At 40.5% G+C, this 14,394-nt stretch overlaps 1 protein-coding gene across 4 annotated transcripts in view; it reads left to right on the forward strand.

Moving 5' to 3' along the window:
* The first annotated feature begins 156 nt into the window (after nucleotides 1-156).
* The window catches only part of ARID4A (AT-rich interaction domain 4A), a 47,502-nt gene continuing 33,264 nt past the window's right edge, over nucleotides 157-14,394 (forward strand). For 2 of the 4 annotated variants that reach the window (XM_032113515.1, XM_032113518.1), the window contains exons 1-5: nucleotides 157-236; nucleotides 844-905; nucleotides 2,123-2,233; nucleotides 4,564-4,629; nucleotides 5,554-5,644. In XM_032113515.1, coding sequence (XP_031969406.1) covers nucleotides 900-905; nucleotides 2,123-2,233; nucleotides 4,564-4,629; nucleotides 5,554-5,644 — 274 coding nt within the window. In that variant the 5' untranslated portion in view covers nucleotides 157-236; nucleotides 844-899. Of the gene's footprint in view, nucleotides 237-729; nucleotides 906-942; nucleotides 1,184-2,122; nucleotides 2,234-4,563; nucleotides 4,630-5,553; nucleotides 5,645-14,394 lie in introns of those variants that run through there. The other 2 variants (XM_032113516.1, XM_032113517.1) reach the window with 2 other exon arrangements.

Consider the following 14,394-nt stretch of genomic DNA (forward strand, 5'->3'; position numbering starts at 1 on the left):
CTGTCCGCGGCGGCCCAATGCGCGCGGGGCGTCGGGGCGGCGGCCAATGGGAGCGGCCCCGCTCCCGCCGCTTGTTTATTGGGGCTCGCGCTGCGGTGCGGGGCGGGTCCGCGCGCGCGGGGGGGGGAGGGGGGCGGGAGAGGGGGGGGCGGAGCGGGGGCCGCGCTCAGCCGGGGCCGCCGCCGTCTGCGGAGGGGCCCGGGCGGCGCGGGGGCTGCGGAACGAGGAGTTCACAGGTAGGAAGGGACGCGCGAGGAAGAGGAGGGAAAGGAGGAGGAGGAAGAGAAGGAGGAAGAGGAGGCGGCGGTGGCAGAGTTGCGGCTGCCGCGCCGCCGTCCCGGGGGAGGGGACGCGGAGCGGCTCCGGGAGCTGCGCTTTAAACCCCCCCGCCCCCCCTCCCCCGCCCTGGGGGAGCGCACAGGCGCGCGCGCAGCCTCCCTCACGGACCGGGACCCCCGGGACCGGGACCCCGCAACTCTGTCCCGATATCCCCGGGATCGGCCCCCGCGCTCCCTGGGCCGGGGGGCTGCGGCGCCGCCCCGGGGGGCGGGAGGCAGAAGTCCGGGAGGAGGAGGGGGCCCGGCGGGGCCGCGGAAAGTTGAGAGGGGGCCAGGGCGGGTGGGGAGCGGCGGCCCCTGAGCCCCGCGGAGCAAATGGCGACGTGACACACACCGAGCGCGGGGCCGCCCGGCGGGAAGCGGCGGCCGCGCTCCCTCGGCGCGGCCGGGACGGGCGGCGGCTCCTTCCCTCCGTCCCTCCCTCCGCCTTCCCCGGGCTCCCCCCGCCACCCTTCGCGGGGAGCCCCGCGCTCAGCCCTCAGCCTCCCCCGCTCTTGTTTTGCAGTGTTTCCCGTGCGAGGAGAAGTCCTGGAGCTGGAATCGCTCACATAACCCTTAAAGATGAAGGTAGGCGGCTCCGGCGGGAGCGGGGATCGCCGCCCTGTTCGCCCGCCGCTCTGGAGATTTCATTTTTAATCGCTCTCCGTCTGGGCACGGCAGCAGCGGGAGAACGCGGGGTTCGGTGCGCGCTGTGAGTGCTGCTCCTGCTCCCCAGCGAGGTGCAGGTGATTTAAAGCTCTCACCGCCGTGCAGGAGCGCTCGGAACATCCTCATCGCCTCTGAGTTGTTGTTGTTGTCCTTCGGGCTCCCGTCTTTAAACGCTTCCTGTATCAGCAGCTGCTATGGCAAGTTTGTAAAACCACAGCTTTTGTCCCGCCTTTGCTGTTGCCGGTTTGCTCAGTACAAAGGCTCAACAATTGCAGTGTAATTTACAAAACTTTTCCCTTCAGAGTTGAAGGAAATATCTAGTTAAAAAAAACCCAAACCTGTACATATCCTATTTTATTTTAGATTCTGCACTGATTGCCTGTCTTGATAGACATTTTCAATGTGGTAATTTTGTCCTTGTTTATCAGTTGCAATGAGCACAGTAAAGTGAAGTGTTGAGTATTAAAGTTCAGATTAAGGAAAACATGATGAATATTTCTCTTTAAAAATGCACAGGCAATTAAGTTTTGATAAAGGCATTCCAGGAAAGAAAAATACTTGTTAATAGCTGTTTGAAAGATTGCAACAGATTTCTCTAGAGGTCTCCTTTTAGTCACCAGGAAAGAAATCCTATATATAGAATGTTATAGACTTAATTGTAAGTGTTGGGATGACACCAATCTCAAACGTTTTAGATAATCTGTGCCTTGGATTGCTTATAGCTGAAAAAATAACAGCTGTCTGTTATATTGCCTTCTCACAGTTGAAATATTTCCCTTTTGTATAGAAACCACTTGAATTAATAGTAACTCCTTTACTTTGTTGCCCTTTTATAAGGAGATGTCCCAAATATCAATGAATACCCTCAAAAACATTTCTGGGATAGGCTGACAATGAATTGACAGGAGGTGTGTGTCAACATCAGTGACAAACCAAAACTTCCTGTAAGTTGTTTATTGGGTTCTTGTTTTTTTTTTTTTCCCCTTTTGAAAAACTCTATGATGCCAATCTCAAGTAAAGTCACGGTTTATCAATTAAAAGTCAACAGGTCTGAAAGTCTAAGTGTAAAGTTAAATGTATAATGATGCAGCTGTAGCTATAAATAAGAGCTGAAGTTTGTTTTTGTTTCCCTCCAGGCAGCAGATGAGCCTGCCTACCTGACAGTGGGGACTGATGTCAGTGCCAAGTACCGTGGTGCCTTCTGCGAGGCAAAGATTAAGACGGTGAAAAGGCTTGTGAAAGTCAAGGTGAGTGTGCTGAGGCTGCTGGCTTTAGTAAAGCATTGTGCTGAAAGGGCTGTCAGAGGAGATCCTAGTCCTGAAGATTAAAAAATGTCCATCACTTCCCTGTATGAATTTTAAACAACACCTAAGTGGGTTTTTTTTTTTAATGTTTTGTTGTTTGGTTCGGGGTGATTTTTTTTTGCTTTATTTTGAGGGGGAAGTTGTTTTTTAGTTACATTTTTTAGTAGGATGCTGGAACAAAAATGAGCTTTCTTGTTCCTAATTTCCTGACTGCATTTGTCTTCTGTTTTCGAATGCATCAGTTTCCCAGCAGTAAATTTTGATGTCACAAATAGAGGATTATGGCTTTACATGAATAATAAGGAATAAGAACAACCTCTTCAGAAGCAAAAGTTCCATTTCATACCGACTGACACTCTCACAGTTTGGAACTCAAGAGGCAATGCCAAAATAAGTCAACAGCAAGAGAGATGGCAATAATTTGTTTTTTAGACCAGGTTTTAGCAATGCCCAGAGTAATATTTAAGTTCTGAGAATCTTGCTGCAGCTTCTAAAGCAGTGTACCCTGCCTGTAGCTGAATTTCTGTGCATGGATAGTATTGGCACGTAGTATTCATTCACATTTAGAGGGATTTTGCCAAAACAACCGAAAGAGAAAGTTGTCATTGTGGTGTTGCAATACTGTTGTAAATGCTACTATGTGAGAACAAGAACAAAATGTAGTTAAATACAAGCTAAAATTAAAAGTAAAGTAAATATAGAAGTTGTTGTTCTGCTTTGTCTTGTCAAAATCTTCCCACTTCCTACTTTAGTGTCTGCTGTCCAAGATACATAAATAAAGGATTACTGACCCAAAATCCCCCACAAATTGAGGTGAAAGCTGCTTTTTGTAACTATACATTCAAGCTTTTGTGTGCCTTAATGCTTGGATCGAGTAGAACAAGCCATCAGCCTCTTCAGTTACATATATAGATCATATCACTTTATCAGAGGTCTTTTCATCAATAGAAAAAAGTAATTCAGATATTGGAGCCTTTTCCCTGTTCTTAATGAGTACTTAGGGAAACTTGTGGTGTTCTTTGAAATCTGTGTTAATGAGAAGCTCTGTAGGAAGCAGTGTGCAGGTCTGACAAGCTTGATTTTGTCTGCATCTTTGGTCTGGTAGAGTATTTAGCCTGTTAATAGGTAGGAGTTTCTTTTTCTCATTAGAATCAGTTGTTCCTGTTATCCACGATAAGATTTGGAATTACATGAGGCTGCTGTGACTTGGTGGAAATTCCTGTCGCTGGATCTCAATTATATTATAACAATAGAAGTTTTAACAAGCTAAGCCTGATGCTGTAATTAAGAGTGTGTAGACACACCCTGGCACACTTGCCAAGAGTGCAGAGAGTCCAAAACGTCCGGTAGCCTTTTCCTGAAGAGGAGGACAACCTGTATTCATCCCTATGCAATTTTTATTTTAAATTTTATATCAGAATAAAGTGCATTTTTAACCTGAATGTGTGTTAATACCGAATGCTGTTTTGGCATGCAACTGGTGGTGTGTTTATAAATACAGCTACAGTGTGGTCTGCTTGGAGGATAACTGAGGGAGCCAGAAAACTGGACATCATTATCAAAGCAAGCTCCTGGAACTTCTGGTTCCTGAAAGCAAACAGAAATTTTGGAATTTTAAAAATTAAACTGCACAGGCTGATGTTCACTCTGTCTCCTCACTGTTCCCTTCTAGAATGTAGGATTTTAAAGGGAGAAGCAGAGTTTAGTTATGCTGTAACTGATTCTTATTTTCATCACATTTGTAGTGTTCCACATCTTTGCCATAACGACTTTCCCTTGCTCAAGGCAGCAGAAATGCTGATATTGCAGGCAGTTTGGTGATTTTTTGATACATATTTAATAAAGAGAGGTTTTTATTTTAGTTGTAGTTTAGTATTCAAAGTGTTGTCAATGAAATGCTGCAATTGAATCAGAGAGAACAAAAATCCCTGCTTAATCTTCTCATCTGGAAGCCCAGTTCCAGGTTTGGCCTGGGTTGTGTCAAATTCTAAACTCACCTGAAAATGTATTTTCTTTGCTTTGGAATGACTGGTGTTTGATTTGCCCTGTTCTTTAATTATGGTGTTTCAGATTAAAAATTAAATGTGATATCTGGGGCTTCCTGTCAGTAAAACTGGCCATGCCAAATGTGTTCTGTTTGGTAACATTTGAGTCTGTTTAATTGATAATCTTAATGTGGGTAATAGTGTCTTTATATGTATACATTTTCTTATGCTTTTTGTGTGCTATTAAGAAGTCAGATGCATATTAACAAGTTCATGAATATCTTTCAGGTGGTCTTGAAGGGGGATAACTCAACTCAGTTAGTGCAAGATGACCAAGTGAAAGGACCTTTAAGAGTATGTACATTGCATATGTATATTGCCTTCTTTTGGTAATCACATAAATTTCTAAAACTCCTTAATTTTGATGTTGTTTAGGTGGGTACCTGTTCTTCAGGATTGAAGTCAACAGAAGGAGGCTCATCTCTTTAGATGAGATGGATTTGGAGGAATTAGTCTTAATTTTTGTAGCTTTGTGGGCTATTTATGCTTTTCTGTGTAGTGTACTTGATCACAGCTTTGCCTGCACAGGGATTTTTGTATCTTCTCATAAGATGCAAAAGTTCTTATAAATAATGAAACATCGAAACTTCTCAGAAGTAATTAGCAACTTGCATGCCAAGCCATGTTCAAGCCCATTAGACAAGAGTAAATACAATTACTCAGTGTTTTAGAATAGTTGATGTATTTTATATAGAAATGCGTTTGTTTGTATTTTCATTCTGTGTAACAGTTGTGTGCTAAAATGCAGAGCTGTGTTACACACACTGAATGCAAATAGAGCTCTCCAGAGAAGGTCATCTTTCTTGTATTTGTCTTTTCCCTGTAGCTCCTACAGGAGCACCAAGGCTGCTACTGAAATTCTGATCTAGCTGACAGTAGAACTGTATTTAAAGGATAAGAAATAGTAGTAATTGAATGATTATCCGTAATGGATTAATGACTTTGGATGTTTGTTTTTTTTCCTTCTGTTTCTTGAGATGTCAAAGTCATGCTGGAATTAAATGTTCTGAGTTTCTTAGTGCTTTAGTGTCTACTTGCAGTTCAGCCTTCCTGCTGAAGGACCTTTGTTCTTACCTGCTGAGTAACTAAACTTTCAAAGCAGCATTTGGCTAAACTGAGTCTTAAAAAGTAAATCTGGCTTGCTGGGAGAGTCAATGTGTTTTTCTCAATTTTCTGGGTGAGGGCTTCCATGTAACCTTGAGCTGCTCCTTGTTGCAGGTTGGAGCAATGGTTGAAACCAAAATGCCCGATGGATCCTTTCAGGAAGCTGTTATCAGCAAGCTGACGGATGCCAGTTGGTACACTGTAGGTGAGTGGCCATGTTTCATTTATGGGCTGTAATCTTTGAACAATATATTTCTTATTATAGGTAACAATGTCAGTAATTACATCTTGTATTGCACGATCTGAGATAGTTTTTGGAGGGGACTTTTTTTAAAGTCGTCCACATCTTGATTCCTTTTCCATTTCAAATAGGATAATAATTAATTGATGTTCAGGGAGGCTTTAGCATGGGTAATTGCAGGGCTGAATGATGAAGTTTTATTTGACACAATGTACCTGTAATGATTGCAGTTGCACTCACTGAAATTCAGAATAATTTTTGCAGATTTTAAGACATAAACCTTGTAAAATCATTCTTCCAGTTGAAAACTTGTGGCATGAAATGAATGACTGAAATATGAGCCTCCTTGCACTGTGTGCAAGGTTGTACACAAGGAAAACATGGATTGTATCAACAGAAGGCAGAATCTATTTCTTTTTAAGAGAAGAATTAACATACCACACAATAAAAAGAAAAGAGGAGACATTCATTTATAATGTGAATAGCTGCTTCCTTTAATAAAATTTTCAAATAATGATCTAAAGTGAAATAGTAAACTACTCTTCTCCTTATGTTGGAGGCTCATGTGGTGTTCAGTTATTGAAATAGAAAGTTCAGAATGTAGGGTCAGCGAAATGTCAGTGTTGAGCAGGAATTCATTGTAAGATCCATTTCCTTATTTTAAATAATTCTGATCTCCAGGTTTTTCTGAAACAGCTTTAAAACAGAATGACAGAAGTCAGCAACATTCAAGTTACAGTAGATAAGCAAATAAAAAAGGACAGTATTTGAATCAGAGAGCTTTGCAAGCACCCATCCTTCTTTTGCACAACTTTCTTACAGCAGTGGAGCCTTATATTCCCTAGTAGTTGCCTGGAAGGAACATGCTCCTGTTAATTGTCCTGTACATGCTACTCTTGGGTATTGCTTTGGAGATTAGTACTTGTAAATTTAAGCTCTGTGTTTCTCATTAGCTGCCTTGTGTACCAAATGTATTCAGCTTTACTTCATATTCTTCCATCCTCTCTTGAGGAGTCCTCTGTCCCACGAACTCTTAATTATTTTGGTTCATTAACCCCTTTTTAAGATTTAAATAAGCTATTTTCAGTAATTCAGCATTCCTTTGCAGTAGGTGAGGCTATGTTGTCATTGGTGGGATCAGGATAAAGCTCTGTGGATAATTTGGAAGGATTTATCACTTCATGATGATTATTGTTAGTGAGTGCTTTAACGCTGAGCTGGTTGACAAAACTCACTGTTCTTTGCCTCCTTCTTCAGGATTATAAAATTGCTGTAAAATTGTATTGGATGTCAGGTCAGGGATGAAAGGCAGGATTAATTTGGAGTGTAGAAGATTTAAAATCAGTTTAGTACTATGATGTGACATACTCGAGGTAGAACACTGGGCCTTTAACTTCTCTTTACAGTTTTTCAGAGGTTCACCGTTCTGTTACAGAAGTGGTAAGAAACAGAGTCTTGCACTAACAATTTCATTGTTTATGAATTAGCATTTTAATTTTAGAGCTCCAAACTTATTTCAATTTTCAAGTAACACTTTCAGCTAACTCTCTTTGAATTTGGGCCAGAGGACATATTTGTCGTCTTATATTTGACACGTGAACTTTAAATCCCATTTGGGGGATGAGTTTTGTCCGGGTTTTCTTTTTTTTCCCCCTTTTCTTTTGAGCAGTGCACTTCTGCCAAAAAAAATCTACACTTGATGAGCAGGAAATTTGAACAGTGAATAAATGCTCTGCCCTGTATTAGTGGATTGTTGTTTACATTTAACAACTTGTTGAACTCTCCCCAATAATGTAAGAGATAAATCATGCATGCCATGATTTTTACTTCTTACATTTATTAAAGTGCAATTCCTCAGAAACTTGAACCAATGGATTAATTAACTACTGTAATTTTCTTTCCCCAAAAAATACTTTTTGACAGGCAGAATGGAGAAAATAAAACATGTTTTCCATATGCAAATGTGTTAAGACTGCTAGGATTTTGTAAAAATTTGGAGCTCAGGGGGGATTTAAATAATCTTATGGTAAGTGAACATGCAGAGCTGTAACATGGCACTTTAACTATGAAAATACAATTGTAACACGTTGGATTTAGATATTAGGCACATATTTGTTAGTTCTGTGTGGTGGGTTGCTTGTTGGAATTGAAAGCATGGGTAATGTTGACCAGAGTAAGCAGATCACCAAGTTTGTGTCATGGTTCTTTTGCAGTTAAAATTGGGAAAGCGTTCTAGGTTGAGTACAGGAATACTGACGTGTGAAAAATAAGCCTTATCTTTTGCCTGCTCCTTCCATTGTGTCTTTGCAGAAAGTTTTGGATAGATATGAGGTGTATATTTATGTTGCTGGTAAAACATACAGTTGAATTGGATGTTTTTTTAATAGCTGGTGGGTGTGCTGCTCCACAGCCTTCCTGACTGATGCAGTCACAGCTGAAGAGCTGAGAGGGAAGTGGATTTAACAGACTCCAGGTTTACAAAATGCCTTCCTGAACATTTTGAGATGGAAAGCACGAGGGAAAGCTTGTATTTCAGTCGTTTGTGCTTTTCCCTTACTATTTATTTTCTATGTTATCTAACATCTCTTTCTAAGTGATCTAAAAGCAAACTGATCTCTGGCTGGTGAAACCAGTAATATATACAGGCAAACATTTTCAGAGTATTAAGTACAGATGTGCAAAAACTTGCACCAAAACAAACTGCCTGCGTGTCTAAGGAGAAGTGATGATGTTCACTTTTGCATATCAGGTTATCTGTTTCATGTAGGGCTCTAAAGTAGAAAAGTCACCTGAAACGACTTTGCTTTGGTCAATAAATTGAACCAGTGGAAGTGCTGATCTTTCTATAATAGGCTACTTTGCCACCACTATAATGTAAGAGTCACAGTTATGATCAGTTTGTGTATTTTAACAGTATCTCCTGTCTATTAATGGTGTTCATGTACCAGAATAAACAAAGATTTATTTTTATTGTAGCTTCAACAGAGTCACTTTTTGACCTCTTTTTATATGATAATGATGTTAATTTAGCCATGTAGTCCTATGGAACTTTTCAGCTGTGATTTGGAAATATTTTTTGAAATTACCTTTGAAATTCAGCTTTTCAGTGTAAGTAGTTGAAGAAGCAAAAGCTGTTTGGAGTGGAAGTTCAACAGTGTCTGGGAAGTGCCACTGCACAAGGCAGCCCTCAAATCCAAGGTGGTGTGACACTAATAGGGGTTTAAGTTCTTTGGTTAACAAATGGCTCAGCTGGAGCTGATGATCTTACTAAAGTGATTCAATGATTTGATGATGTTTGTCTTTAGAATGCAGTTATCTAAACGGAACTTCCTTAATTTACAAATTACAAAGTGCTGCATTGATGCTTTTGAAGTGCTGAGTATATTGTTAGGTGATAATTGCATAGAATTAAAATGGTCTGTCACATCAAGGTTTGAGTTACAGTTTACTGAGTGTACCATCCACCTGTTTCTCTTAACTTGTAAAATGCTTCAGGTAAATACTGAAAAAATGTCTGAAATGACTGAAAAACAAAGAAACCACAACCCAGGCCACACCTTACAAAGTGCATAGTTGTATTTTCCTTCTCTCACACTCTGCCTGGAGTCTTACAAGCCTTACCAGAATTTCAGAAAACAGAAATCCTGACGTAGATGTACTTTGAGGAAACACTTTTGTATCGCTTTACGCAGAACTAGAAGTGATGTAGTGTCTGTATAAAAGAGAGAAACAGTATTTCATTTGAGCAAGCATCCAAGAGTTGCTGTTAGAATGGCCAGGTTTATATTGCCCCATGTCATCTCTCCTTTCACAAAACTTAGGTCAATAATCTGTATGTGCTTAGGTCTCTTATTATGTAATACAATAATTTCTGCAACTTCAAACAAGATTCAACAAAAACAGATCAAATACATTGAGCCTTGTACTTTGCTAGGTAAAATAATGGAAAAGTATTTCTAAAGAAAGAAATAAAAACCTGTATTAACTTTCAGTAATGTTTCCTCTGAAATGAATGGGAAATAGGGACTCTCAAAACAGTGAGAGGCGTTTGCAGTTTCTAGCAGACCTTGCTGTCAGTTACTAGGGTTTTATGTACTGTTTAGAGTGAAAGGGAGTGTGATTCCTTATTTTTTGAGATTTCCGCCTTTCAGACACGCTTGTGAGGCACCTCAGTGAGCCCCACAGCTCTGCTGGTGGCTTCTTCCTCTCATGTAATGCTGGTGGCAGTTTCCAGGAAATGCTGAGTATGTTCTGAGAGGAGTTAAGAGACCTGAGTGCTTGTTCTGGGAATGAAGCATAGTCTCAGCCAGCAACTGCATCACTTCAGGTTACTGCGGTTTGGTCATGGAAATTAAAGATACTGAGGATTTTGTTTTAGTCATCTTTCATGTTCCATGGATTTTGAAAATTCCAGTTCATAATTCTGAGGATATTTATCGGCAAATGAACCAACATTGATGTCCCAGGACTTCAGGAGCAGGGTTGCTAACAGGAGCTATTTATAGTCAAACTTTCCTATTTTTAAAAGAAGTTTTCTTTTGATGCTTTGTGGAGATATTTGTGCTAAGAAGAAAAATAGGCTTGGTTCTGGGTACAGTACAACTATAAGCTCTTATTCCAAGGGTGATGGAAGCTCTCAGTGCCCCCACGGCCAGCTGAGTCCATCGTGCCAGAGACCTGTTTGTTTGTCCTTTCAAACCTTGACCAGTCCATGTCCTGTGCTGTGTGCCAGGCACTGGTCATGTCTGCAGGGCTGGTCTGACCAGTTCCCAGCATCCTGTTGAGTTCCACGTGGCAGAAGCATCATCTCTGGGCTGTGTGTGTGTCATCCAGGAATCCAAAACCCCAGGTGTGGCAGGGGAGCTGTCCAGTTGTCTCCACTGGTGTTCTCTACCACCATGACCCACCATAAATTTGTTCTTTTTGTCTTTAAAATTTGCCTGCGTGGATTTTGAGGAAACCCCTCAAAATTTGCCCAGAGCCTTTCCATGGGATGTGTTGTTTAAGTGCACCTGTGGCACATAAAAATGGTGCAGTGGCTGTTGGTTGCTTTCTGGAGAATCTAGGAAAAAAAGACCAGCACCATGTTTTGTGCTAACAGGTGAGTAGAGAAGCAAGATTTTGTCCTGAAAAATAGTATTTTGACAGTAGAACCTTGTTACAAATCAACAGAATTGAACCCTTGGTTATAAAACCACCTTTGTTACAATGTGAACTGAGTGTTAAAAATATTTTTAAATTGTGTACAAACAATACTGTAGGGAAAGCAAGGATGTGGGTAGATTTTTTTTCTCTAATCTCTTTATGTGTAACAATAGTAAGATTAACATTTCAGAAAAAAGCAGGTTCAGACAGCAGGCTTTTGTCTGTGAGGTGATAGTTTTCTATGAGTAGACTCAAAGGCCTCTCAAAGTTCCCTGATTTCTGGTATATTTCAAACATATATTTGTAATAGGAACTTGGGCTCATTTAAAATCGTTTAAAAAATAGTAAATTTGAGTCGTGTAGTCTCTCAGTAGCACAATACAGTGCAGTACTTATTCTTAGGCCCTTTTACAGATGAATCAGTAGTACAGCCCTTGTCTACAAGGTCATTCAGCAAGCACTGCACAGCTCTTGGTTCTTTCTATATTGTTTCCACAGGTGAAACCCAAATATCTGCAAAATCTGCACACATTTGTCGAGATACTCATAGATAGCATCTCTTGTAGTTCATAAGTTGCTACTTTGCCAGGCAGCCAGTGAGAATAATTCAGTGTGCACAGTGACACTGGAGCACCTATAATTTGTGGTATGTACCTTCATTTCATTGTCTTGGTGACTTAAAAGTTTCTGAACTGGGTTGGGGAATGAAACAAAATTGTTTCCTTGCAGTGCAGTGTAGAATCTCTCCTGGTTTGGGCAGCAGCAGTAACACAACTTGTTGGATTTGAAGTTTGCAAGATGCAGCCTTGAGGGTTGTTTTCCCTGTGCACTTGTGTGTCACAGAGCTGCCTTGTCCTGGGTAACACTGGTGGCTCTGTGTGGAAGTCATCTTGTAACTACTATGAGGATGTTCTCTCTAGAGTTCTGCTCTGTTCTCCTTTTTCTGTCTCCTTTTTTTTTTTTCTTAAATCTATTTATAATATATCTATATATATATTTCTAAATAAGATGTAGTCAAACTGATCTGCAGTATTTTGTGACAAGCTTTTTCAAGTTCCTAAAAATGATTTTGATAGTTGACTTGTTAATATTATATATTTAAATACATGAAAACCAGTGTTGAGACAGACTTATTGTAAAGACAGGGTTAGTATATTTTTGCTGATGGTATATCCAAGTCTGCTGCAGACAGGAAATGGAAGATACCAGCTCATCAATAGTGAGTTTAAAGTTGCACATTTTACTGTATTTTTGAGGTACTCAACTTTTAGTCAATTTTTTTTTAACTCTTGGGACGTGTTGTATTGATTACTGGTGGGAAGTTTGTTTTTATTTTCCTGCCATAGATTAGGGTTGTGTAGATTTTCACAAACAGGAAAAAACCAATTCTGTTTCTTTCCTATTATCATAGACAAGGTTGGGGTGCAGCAAAATTCTGAAAATTTCCATTTTACTGTCACTGTTTCAATATGCTCTGTATGGAGCATATTGGACTGTGTTCTTGGGACTAGACCAAGCATTATGGCAGAGACTGTTCCTCCAGGTTGTGCTGCTTACTCATCTCTTTTCCCCTTCTGTCAGTGTTCCTCATTAAGGAACATGTTTGGAAGAAAGGGCTCTGCCCGGCAGAAATGTCGCTTTTCTTCCCTTCATTCCCGCGCTGTTCTGTTGCCTGTTCGGTAGCAGCGAGCAGTTCCCTGGCTAGTTTGTATCCTTCCCTTCCCAGAAATCAGCTGCTGCACCCTGTTTCCCCAGCAAGCCCCTGCCCACCACAGGATGAGGCAATAGTAGGACCTAAAGGGCTTCTGCTTTTTTACACTTGTTTCTTTGGAAAGACAAGACTGTAATTTCCTCTTTTGAGATGAGTATCATGACACTGTAAACACATCCTTTGATGACTTCACTGTGTGTGTGTATGGGGAGATGTCTCCTTGTCTTCTGTTCCTGTTTCCTGCCGTCTCCCTGCCCAGTGGATTCTAGAATACAACCTTTAGGGTTTCTGCTTTTGAAGAATCTGGAGTTGTAGCAATAACCTGTTGAAGGAATGAAGTAATTAATGCAAGTTATTCAGTGTTAATTTAAAAGTTTTTAGTTTGATTGTTAGTTCTAGGCATTTTAACTAGAGTTAAACAGCCTTGCTTCTGGATGAGATTAAAAAGAGGAATGAATTTGCAGCTTAGAGTATATTAAGTTCTTCTGACACGCCTGTTATCACAGCTTCAAAATATCTCATAGCCAAAAACTGCCATCTGCCTTACTGCTTATATTTACAGAATCCTTAATATTTGACACTGTGCTTTGGAAAGACATTCCCTTAAATCTTCTAGGACTAGAATTAAAAAGTCATGCACAGGGCGACATGAGTATGAACAGTACTTTGGTGTAGCAGATTTTTCTGAAGAGTGAAATGGAAACCACAAGCCCTATTTAGTTTGAGAAAAGCTTATATTTTTAAAGGGGCTGAGTTCATCAGTGTGAGTTTTTGATTGCCCTTTCAGTAAGGCACAGTCAAGTGTTTTCCCTAGAGGAGAAGCAAGTTTGAAGTAGCTACAATTACGAAATACTTCAAGCATCATGATTAATTGGAGAGACTCCTCACTTGGTTCCACCTTAGTAACTCAAATAATTGATATTTTTGTATGACAAATGGTGCTATCCTTTCTGCATTGAAACTTAATAAAGTGATCACTTATTTAGATAAGGTAATCTTCCTGTTTATGCTGTTCTTTTACAGTTTGTTGTTCTGTAAGGTTGTTTTGCTCCAAGCTGTGCAGCTACGCTGGCAGTTGCAGGTGCTTTGCACATGTCCACAGTATAAATTGTTACTCTTGATTGTCATGATTTCCTTGTGTGTCTTAATTTGAGTTTAGTGTGTTGTACTGAGGGCGTTTAATTAACCTTCAGTATTTATAACATTTTATCTTTTAAGGATGAAAACCTGGTATATGTCATCTAGTTTATGAATAGTTTGCTTGGTTTATCCCTCTCCTGGACTAGCTTTAAATAAATGGGTAGAGCTTCCAATTTTGGAGATAATAAATAAAAAGAAGCAGTTTAGTTCTAGTGTCAAGTATCAGGTTCTGGTTGCTTTTCTTCAATCAAGTTACCTGTTGCCAGTCACCAGCCATTTGTCCCCTAAAATGATTATTTGTGAAAATTTAGTAGTTTGAGATTCTTGGATGGGGAAAAGTTAGTTGCTTTGTGTGTACAAGTGTTCTAAGCCATTAAGATAATTCAGTAGTGGAGCATATGGAGCATACCACAGTAGTATTTACTCTGAAGATGGAGGAACCTTAAAGCTCATCTTATCCAGCTTAATTAATTTTATAAGTATGCCAAAATTACCATACTGCTATGTACAACACTTGAAACTTTCTTCTTTCCCCTTACTGACTTCCCTAGTGGACAAAGCCTGTTTCAAGTAGTTTTAATTACAGAGCAGTGTTTTGCACTTTGACCACATACAAATAAACTTGTTCCTTGCTGGGATTCCAGCCTGCAGCTACCTGGGCTCTGCTCTTTGGGGTCAGGGGGAATTGGTAACTTTGCTTTCCTTCTCTTCAAGGAAA

The sequence above is a fragment of the Corvus moneduloides genome, chromosome 6, assembly GCF_009650955.1.
Source record: "Corvus moneduloides isolate bCorMon1 chromosome 6, bCorMon1.pri, whole genome shotgun sequence".
Classification (NCBI taxonomy): Eukaryota; Metazoa; Chordata; class Aves; order Passeriformes; family Corvidae; genus Corvus; species Corvus moneduloides.